General features: G+C 40.0%; 1 protein-coding gene across 1 annotated transcript in view; it reads left to right on the top strand.

The window, feature by feature from the left end:
* Window positions 1-10,738, top strand: part of GALNT16 (polypeptide N-acetylgalactosaminyltransferase 16) — a 223,994-nt gene that overhangs the window by 192,578 nt on the left and 20,678 nt on the right. The window contains exons 11-13 of the mRNA XM_042446688.1: window positions 3,108-3,200; window positions 3,754-3,837; window positions 7,286-7,427. Of these exons, the coding sequence (XP_042302622.1) occupies window positions 3,108-3,200; window positions 3,754-3,837; window positions 7,286-7,427 (319 nt within the window). The remainder of the gene's footprint in view (window positions 1-3,107; window positions 3,201-3,753; window positions 3,838-7,285; window positions 7,428-10,738) is intronic.

The raw sequence follows: 10,738 nt of genomic DNA on the forward strand, positions 1-10,738 counted from the left end.
ATGCAGTATCTGTTCATAAAAAACTGTAAAGGGTATTTGACAAGAACCACAAATGAGTATAAATAATTTTTAAAACTGAGAGTGAATCTTTATAATTGTACTCATGGTCTGTAATAAACTAGTGTTAATATCTATGTAAGATCCCACAAATTGTAACACTTACAGGAAACAATGTTGCTGTAAGGAAGCAACCAACTCACCTTTTTTTCTTCATTTTAGCCAGTACCCTCACATAACAGATCAAAGGAAACATCTGTTCCTGACTGCTCAACTGCTGCATAACATAGAACAATATTGTTTTGTTTACAAAATTGAAAGTACACTGAAGAAAACAATATTGCTTTGTATAGTTAAACCTTCCTATTATTTTGAGCATGCCATGTTCCATATTTCTCATTCATGTTATCTTATAGAAGAGGTGGGGAACCCATAACTTTCCAGCACAAAAAGGCTATCTTCTCAGCTATGCTGCATTGCCTTTTGGTGTTTTGCTGTAGTCGGGCAGCTGGCCACCATCTTTGCAAAAGCTCCAGCTGCTCCAAGTCCTAGCCACTTGGAGTAATGGACAATCACACAAAAAGGGCGATTAGCTAATAAACAATGGTAGTAAGCAGCTATACAGTGCACCCTAGAGAAGGGAAGTGGAGGTACTGGGAGGAAGAGGCACAGAAAAGGGCTAAGGGAAGAAAGGGAGCAGCAAGAACCATCTAATGGTGGAGGCAGAGAGTGGCTTTTGTCCACTGGAGGCCTTGTGTAAGTTCGAAAAAAGCACAGCCACTTGGAACCGGAGCTGCACAAGTGAATGACACAATTGGATCTAGGCCTAGATGTTTTGACCTACAACTCACATCAGCCCTATCTGCATGGCAAATACGAAGAGACTATGGGACTCGTAGTCCAAAACTTCTGGAAGACCAAATATCTCTTGCAGTGGTTTGTGTGAAAGAACACAAAACAATTGGCCATCTTACTGCAAGTAATTACATAGAGGAAAAGCGGTGTAGCACTTTCCTAACCCCATGTGGCAGCCAAGCAAGTTCTCCAGCAGTGAGCCACTTGGTCTCATCTCCTATACTATAGCTCTGTGGGACATATGAACAATCCATATGTCTCAGTTATAGTCTCTCCTTTAATCCTGTTAAATATTTTGCACATTTTATAGCCTCAGGTATGCCAGAGGGTTAGGAATTACAGCTGAGGCATCTGAATCTTCTAGATATGCCATAGAATTGTGGCAGCAGTGAAAGCAACTGAGTAGCTGTTATAGGACTTGTTTGAGTGTCATATCAGAGTAGTGAAATGTGATGCACCATTTCTTTTTGACATATTGTAACGCAGCCAGCAAATTACACAGCAATACAGTGAATCCATATCCATGGATTCTGCATCCACTGATTTCACCATTCACTGCTTGAAATTTTTAAAAAATCCCTAAAGCAAACCTTGACTTTGCCATTTCATACAAGTGACAACATTTTGCCGCACCATTGTACATAATGGGACTTGAGCATCCATGGATTTTGGTATCCAGGAGTGGGGGGTGTCTTGGAACCCAAGCCAAGTGGATACCAAGGGCCCACTGTAATTTGTTTTGTGCTATCCCAAGGGGGATAACTATGCTCTAGGATTCTCTAAGATTGCACAAACTGCCCCCACAAAAACCCCACCCAAATCCAGGGTACTTGGAGGACTGCCTCTCCCCATACAGTCCGCCTCGCACTCTCAGATCGGGTGGGAAACATTTATTAAGAGTTCCTAAAGCAAGATATACTTCATCTCAGAGGGCATTTTCCATCTCAGCCCCACAGCTTTGGAACTCCCTGCCCGCCGAGCTCCGCGTTGTCACCTCCCTTGATGTATTCAAGAGGAATTTGAAGACCTTCCTATTCCGCCAGGCTTTTCCCCATGTGCCTTAATGTTATCTTTTGTCTCCCTTTGATGATGTATATTGTTCAATCCAGCTATTTGTTATGGTTTTAATGCTTTGTAATAATTGGTTTTAGATGCTGTATAGTTTTAATTGTTATGGTTGGTTGGTTTGTACACTGTTGGGAATATATGTTGCTTATAATTGTTTTTATTTGTTGTTGGAAACCGCTATGATCTACACAGGAATAGCGGTATATAAATTAAAATATTATTATTATTATTATTAACCCACAGAAGGAACCAGAGAACAATTCTGGTTTTGAAAAATGAGAGTTTGTTTTTGTTATTGTTCATAGTAAAGAAAGATTCTGCGACTTTTCAAAATTGAATGGTGATTTCTGGAGACTTACAACAGTATCAGTTAGCTGCCTTTTTGCCAGAAAAAGGGAGGTTGGGGAAGGTCTCTGGGAGCACAAAAGTATTCTTGGGGTATGTGTCTGTGTGTCTGTGTGAATTCCCAGAAATGCACTTTGCCCGCCCGCCCCATTCTACTTGAAAACCCCATTTTGTTTTTGCTTTTGACTTGTTTTGGGTGGTGAGTGAGGGTACAGGTAGGCTAATTTGGGAATATCACCTAAAAGGCTATTGGAGTCAGTTAAGAAAAATCATGGAACATGGTATGTCTAAATAAGGAGAACATTTACACTGAGTAACACAGCACTTGTGTTTGTTAATACACCAGTTGGGAGGCAGGCATGAGATGCCTTCTTTCAGCACATCTGATCCTTCCCTACTACATGGTAACTGTTCTTTGTCAGTGTACTGCAGATACATGTGGCACACCCCCTCATCAACTGGTTGCTGCTTTTGAGGTATTTCTTTTTGTGCTTCCAAATTTAGTGTTGTTATGCCAGCTAGGGAGGTAGGATGTTTCAGCAAAATAGGGATGAGCAGCATGCAGCCTAGCTGCTGAGGTTCAGTAGGAAATTGTGCTGCTGAATTTTTGCAACAAACTACCAGATGTCTTTAAAGCAAGAAATTGGGGTATTTAAAATGATTTGCTGCCAAAATTCAGTAGCTACAGCCTGCAGCATGTCATAGGAGAGGGGAGTGACATTGGTCTCCAGCTCTGCAGAAGCTGTCTACCATCGCTGTAAAATATATTCTAATTTTGAGTTATGGCAAAGTGTGTGGCAAAGTAATAGTGTATCAGATTGTTTCTTCTGTACCACCTGCAGAAATACCAAACGTACAGCAGAAGTATGGATGGATGAGTACAAACAGTATTACTATGAGGCCCGCCCCTCTGCCATTGGAAAGTCATTTGGAAGGTAAGCGTCCTGAACTAGGGCCTTTCTTGTAAGCCCTCTCTTTTAAATTGCATTGAAGAGAGAAGAGATGCTTAAAAGAATTGCCCCTTTGAATCCAGATATGAACCGATCTATATGTTCCTCCAGAGGGGTCCTCTGGAGGTCCCTGAAGATGATGTCATTCATCTGTGTCCAACTTTAGTAAAAAAGCTGGATACTTGTCTCCTGTTCCCTTTATTTTCTACCCACTGGGAAATAGCTGGGTTTGGGTGGCTGCAGTTTGAGAAAAGGTGGATTTGGGGAAGATTTTGCTGGTCACACAATCAGTAGAGAATTTTGACATCTATAACAACAACAACAAAAGAATTGTGATGGCTTAGGTCTCTCTTAAGGCACCATAATTCACCAACAGGTTGCCAGCCATGATTCAAAAACCAGATTAACATATCCAGTGTATGGTAGTTGCACCTCAGTCTTATATGCATTTACTATATCTATAAATGTACATGTGTTCTCCAAATCTCTTTTGTTCATTTTCACAAAAAAGATGGGAACAATTTGCTTTTGCTTTCAGTATTGCAGACCGTGTGGAGCAGCGTAGGAAGCTGAACTGTAAATCCTTCCAGTGGTACTTGGAGAATGTTTACCCTGAACTCAAGTGAGTCATTCTTTGAGTCTGCAGGTTTCTTATAATAATGTTGTGGGTGTAAAGCAGTGTCAGGTATTTCTCCAATAGGGGGAGGTTCTTTTCTGGAACAAATTTCCCTTCCCCAAATGGCCCTGCCTGCCCTTTGTCTCCATTTGAACTAAGTGCCTCTTCATTTTTGCAGCTTGAACTTTTGATCTTGAACCACAAAACAGAGAGGAAAGGTTATTATAGGGAAAGATATATGGTGAAAGGCACAGTGGGTTGTGCTCGCATTCTTGCAGAGTGAAGGAACAGAAGCACTAGACCTTCATAAATAAGATACCTCCTTCTTTTGTGAGAAATTTGGGAAGACAAAATTTAGAAATAAATAACCCACTCAAAAAATATAATGGAATAAGGTATTATATCAGTGAGAAAGGTGACAGTTTCTTGAGAAATAGCTCTGGGAATACGTTAAGGAGTTATACTTCACTGTTATTAGAATTAATTCATTCAATTGTGAAAGCTTTTGCTATGATTTAAAATAGTCAGGTTGGACTTCTGAATTAAACTGGATGTAAAACAGAGTTGTATTGCTGAAATAAATATGGTATATAGCACTTCATTCTGTGAAAACATCAGATCTTTTGTCACTGAATGTGCTAAAGAGCAGAAGTGAGTCCTGAGGAAAACAGAGACATTCTCATATACACTGAAGATGCCAAGGGACTCAAACAACAGTGGCTGTGTTCAAGTGTTCCTACAAGCAGTCTGCCAGTGATTTGACATGGTGCTGTCATTGTCAATGGTGTGATTCCAATATTCTGTGAATGACCACATTGGATTGCAATATCTTTTTTCCCTTTGAGTTGAAACAGCTAAATATGCCATGGTCTAAAACCTGTTGTTAGTCTTGATTAGAGTAAACCCATTGAATCAATGAAACTTACCAATGTGTTGATTCACCATTTAATATTTTATTCGATAAGTCTACTCTATTTGGGAGTAACCAGCAGGGTGCCAGCCCATGTGTCCTTCTTGACAGAGGACAATAATAATAATAATAATAATAATTATTATTATTATTATTATTATTATTATTATTATTATTATTATTTGTATACCGCCCTCTGGCAAACCAATCCGGGCAGTTAACAACAGTAAAATATAAAATATGACAATTAAAAACACTTTATCCCTCCCCCCCCTTAAGACAGTATTAAATAGTATAACATATTAAAAATACAATATCAAGGATAAAAACAGCAATTAAAACTAAAAACCCTGATATCCCTCTGTTGATCCTCAACCATCTCTAAGATGGGGCCACGGGAGGAATGAGGGAATCAGGGAACCTGGGCCGGGATGGTTAATCTGGAAAGGCCTGCCGGAAGAGAACCGTCTTGATCGCTTTTTTAAAGCTGTCTAATGATGTTATCTGACGGATCTCATCCGGCAGGTCGTTCCAGAGTTTGGGGGCGACAGCAGAGAACGCCCTCTGGGAGGTCGCCACAAGCCTAGATTTTAGAGGCTGCAGTAAGTTCCTCCCAGAGGACCGGAGAGCGCGGGGAGGATTGTACGGGAGGAGGCGGTCTCTAAGATAGTTTGGACCCAAGCCATTTAGGGCTTTAAAGGTGATAACCAACACCTTGTACTGGGCCCGGAAGCTGATAGGCAGCCAGTGGAGGGACCTCAAAACCGGAGTAATGTGGTCCCTCCTAGATGTACCTGACACAAGCCTGGCTGCCATGTTTTGAACCAGCTGTAATTTCCGAGTCAAGCACAGGGGTAGCCCCATGTAGAGTGTCCTTTTTTGATGGGCTTAGTCTGATTTGGTTTAAAGATAAAGAACAACAAAATAAAGAAAGCAGGACCTTGAACCTGAGTTACCCACAGGTACTTCATAAATAAAGGTTAATAATAATAATAATAATAATAATAATAATAATTCATGAGAATGAGCAGACATTATAGGTTAAATGAACCCTTAACCTTTTCAAGAAAGTCCCATGATTTGCCATAATTCACAGGCAACTTGAAGGCACATAACAACAAAACTTTCCTCTTATGGTGAGATATTTTCTATCATAGTATAAAAGATAATTTGAACATATTTTATATATAAACAGCTATTTATGTTTTAGTAATTATTTTAAAATTTGGTTCTGTGGCTGTCAGCATTCAAAGACATAGCTGTGTTAATCTGGGAAATTAGTATGAAAAGGGATCTTGTAATACCTTTGAGACTAACTGAACAAAAAAAGCTGGTAGCATTAGTTTTCATAGACTCAAGCCTACTTCCTCAGATGCATGTTTGGAGTGGAGAGTTAAGCCAGTTATGTATGACAATGTCAACTGAAATTCAAAACCTTGTGGGTATGGAGATAGGATGGCAAGTTCAGTTTTAACAATGGCCATTGGGGACAAAGGCAGGAAAAAAGGAATACCTGGTCAATCTAAAGAAATTCAGCTCTCCAGGACCAGATGAACTACATCCACGGGTATTAAAACAACTGGCAAATATAATCTTAGAACCGCTGTCAGTAATCTTTGAGAATTCTTGGGGAACAGGAGACTGGAGGAGGGTAAATATTTTCCCAATTTTCAAAAAGTGGGGAAAGGGAGAAAAGGAAGACCTAAACAATTACTACTCAGTCAGCCTGATGTCAATACCAGGAAAGATTCTAGAGCGGATCATTAAACAGTCTGTGAACATTTAGAAGGGAATGCCATAATCACAAAAATCAACATGAGTTTCTCAAAAACAAGTCATGCCAAACTAATTTGATCTCTTTTTTGGATAAAATTACCAACTTGGTAGATAAAAAGGATGCTGTGGATCTCTTGATTTCAGTAAGGACTTCAACAAAATCTCCCATGATATTCTTGCAAACCTGCTATTAAAATGTGGGCTAGACAATACTATTGGGATGAATTTTTGATAAAGGTCTTTAAACCATGCCCTATGAGGAGAGGCTTAGGAGCTGGGTATGTTATCCTGGAGAAGAAAAACTTTAGAGGTGATGTGATAGCCCTGTTTAAATATTTGAAAAGATGTCATACTAAAGATGGAACAAGCTTATTTTCTGTGGTCCAAAGAATTGGACCTGGAGCAATGGATTCAAACTACAGGAAAAGAGATTCCACCTCAAAATTAGGAAGAACATCCTGACTGTAAGAGCTATTCAACAGTGGAATATGCTGCCTTGGAGTATGATGGTGGAGTTCTTGCTTTGGAACTTTTTAAACAGAGGATGGATGGCCATTTGTTTCAGATGTTTGGATTGTGTATTCCTGGATGACAGGGGATTGGACTGAATGGCCCTTGTGATGTCTTCCACCTCTATGATCCTATGATTCCATGAATATGACAAATGCATTTTAACCTCTTCTGAATAAACAACAATAACTGGTATTAAATAGAGATTAACTGTTGATAATTTTCCATATTTCTGTTTTTCTTTTGTTGCTCCTCAAGGGTTCCAGAAAAGGAGCTTGTTCCTGGGATAATCAAGCAAGGAGCAAATTGTCTGGAGTCTCAGGGACAGGACACAGCAGGAAATTCTCTAGCAGGGGTTGGAAGCTGCAAAGGGACAGCGAATGATCCCGCTGCCACTCAGGTAAGAATACAGTAATCTCAAATTCACATACAGACAAATAGGTTCCCATAGTTTCAAATGTTTCACCAGTTTTTTAAATTGCCCTGTTGCATGTTAAATTGAGGTAGGTGGTCATATTACTTCTCAGGCTGCATCCACACTGCAGAAATAATCCAGGATGACACCACTTTAACTGCCATGGCTTAATGCTTTGGAATCATGAGCTTTATAGTTTGTTGTGGCACCAGAGCTCTCTGACAGAGCAGGCTAAATATATCACAGAACCACAAATCCCAGAATTCCATAGCACTGAGCCATGGCAGTTAATATGGTGTGTAATTGCATTACTTCTGTAGTGTAGATGCACAAAAGAAAAGTTGTCTTTCCTGGCCTCTAATTTTTAACACACTCTTTCCGTTTGTATCAGTTATGTCAAATTGGGAGTGGTTATGGGAGTGAATAAGTTTGTGTGATAACTAGGTATGGGTATGCCTGTGTGTTCCCCCAAAATAATAATAATAATAATAATAATATGTTTTATTTATATACCGCTATTCCAAAGATCATAGCGGTGAACAGCAAGTAAGCTAATTAGCAAGTAAGCTAATTTGCCCCCAACAGTCTGGGTACTCATTTTAGCGACCTCGGAAGGATGCAAGCCTGAGTCGAGCTTGGGCCCTTTTGCTGGTCTTGAACTCGCAACCTTGTGGTTTTGAGTGAGTGGCTGCAGTACAGGCATTTACCCACTGCGCCACCAGGGCTCCCTGGGTGTCCAAGGTGTCCTGAGGGTGTCCAAGTTGGACAATTTCATACTACCTTATAAAAAAAACTTATTTAGGAAACAACAACACTTTCTTTTCTCCATTTGACATTTAAATACCTATTTCTGAATTACTCCTATCATTCTGAACAACCCAAACATGGGTACGTCAAAGTGACACTGTCCTCTTTCCCAGTAATTTTACAAAGCAGAAGAAAAGAAGAGGTATGCTAGAGAATTGGCATAAAATAGTAGCCACTATTTAAAATAAGATAGTAGTCTGTGAGCTGAGGTTCTTACTTAGAAGCTTTCAACTGAGATGGTGACACAGAGCAAAGAAACAGCTTGAGTAAGCAACAGATCACTAGAGGATACCAGTCATCAGCAAATACTCTCTCACCTCTGTTTATATATTCATGGGTAGCTGGGCTGACCATACATCAAAGTACAATAACCTCAAAAATCCACAAAACAGGGATACCTTTATTTAGCCAACTGAAAAGCACAAAATACATAATGCAAGTTTTTGAAGCTCCACTGGCTTCTTCATCAGGCAAAGGCGTTAAGAATAGTACAGCATAAAAAACACAAAATCACAAAGTGGGCTGTGATCTCACAAAGTATAGATCTCAGAAGAAGTACCTCTTTGTATTGCTAATGGAATCCAAATTTTATATCCTGGACTTTGGAGTTGTTTATTCACAGTACCACATGGCCAGAAGGAGGAGGGCCTGCTTGCATATATATCCCTCCACAGAACACAACAGCAACACCTTGAGAAAATGCATGCCTGTGACTAATATCATCATTTTATATTTTTTTCCCCTGTATGATTTTTTTAACATCTTTGCCTGATGAACAAGCCAGTGGATCTTTGAAAGCTTGTATCTTTTGTGCATTTTGATTGACTGAATAAAGGTATTGCTGTTTTGTGGATTTTAAATGTTATTGTACATCTGTTAATGGTTGAGAATGAGTTGCAGACAGCTTCTAGCAAGTTCGTTGATTTGACTCACTGTGCTATTGTCATTTTTTAAAATTGCTGAAATTCATTGAACTGTATCTCTGTCTTGGGAATTATCACAGTGAGGAAAGCAAATGTTAATTGTCTGTTGGGAAGAAGGTACTTATTAGGTGGGAGGATAAATCAATGAAGTGGGTTTGCACTCATCTTCTGTTGTTGTAAATGTGGATGTGGATGTTATATCTCTACTGATAAACCGCCTGTTTTGTCACCACAGACAACTGATGGTGACATCTTTTAGAAACTGGTTGAGAAGTCACCCTGTTATGAAATAGACAGAAACTATCAAGGAATTAAGAGACAGAGTTTTGAGACTGTTCTGATGCAGACTTTGCTGTCTTCGCCTTGATATGTTAGATTACAATTCTCATGATTCCCAGATAGTATGGCCAATGGAGAAAATTGTGGGAAACTAGGCTGTGCCAACAGTGCAGAATGGTGGGGAAAGGTTGAACTTCAACAAGCTAATGTATTGGATCCAACATCTTTTTTGCTGTCAAGAGCATTCTCTTGGGGGCCATTCAGACTATCTTTTGAATCGAATTGTAACCGGGATTAAAAGTCGGAAGTTCCCATTGGCACCGGTTTAATCACATCATAATTGGGGGTTTTCACACTCGATCCAGGACAAATCTCCCTTGGAGCGTTTTTTCTGAAAGTGGATTATTTCCCGTGTCTTTTAAGAAAACCTGTTTCTTCCCTGATGCCGGCAAATGTGAACTTGGCCCCGGTCATGATCGGGTCAAGTTCAGGGCAGGGAATTAGGGCAGAGGGAGAGCAGAGGGCGGAACATGCCTCCCCTCTCGCAGGCAGCTTTTTTTCTTTATCTTTTTTTGTAATTTTATTTTTGACAAAGAAAGAGGATGCAGAGATGGCATTCTGAGGTGAGGTATTATTATTATTATTATTATTATTATTATGATGATGATGATGAAGGGAAGGGAAGAGGATGGCATGGTGGGGAGGCAAGGACTTTGGAGGTGGCATTGGGCTTGAAGGGAAGGGTAGGGAAGAGGTTCCAAAGAGGAGGAAATGCTGGGCTGGAAGCAAAGGGGAAGCTAGAGGCTGGCTTGTGGAAACCATGACTTTGGGGGAGTCACACACTCTCAGCCTCAGGGGAAAGGCAATGGCAAATCTTCTCAGAACCAATCTTGCCAAGAAAACCCCAGGATGGGGTCATTTTTAGGGTTGCCATAACAATACCATATAAATACAATAAATAAATAAATAACACACACACACACACACCTGGAGGTTTTTAAATTTGGCAAGTTGACAGAATATGCGCACACTGCTGCCAGTTTTTTTTTTTTTAAAGGAGGGGGGAAAGCACCCATTCGGTTGGCCAATGGTTGTAGGATATGTCACCTTTGATGAAAGCAGAAGTGAATTTGATTGACAACAAAGGAGGCTCTATTTTAAAGTGGTACTGCAAATGTGAACTTCAGAAGGTCAAATTGCATCCTTCAAGGTAAAGGGTAGTACGAACTTCTTTCCGAGAAAATTAGGTATGAGGGCAACCGGATCTGTCCAGTTCTATCCAGGGCA

This window comes from Sceloporus undulatus, chromosome 1 (assembly GCF_019175285.1).
Source record: "Sceloporus undulatus isolate JIND9_A2432 ecotype Alabama chromosome 1, SceUnd_v1.1, whole genome shotgun sequence".
Classification (NCBI taxonomy): domain Eukaryota; kingdom Metazoa; phylum Chordata; class Lepidosauria; order Squamata; family Phrynosomatidae; genus Sceloporus; species Sceloporus undulatus.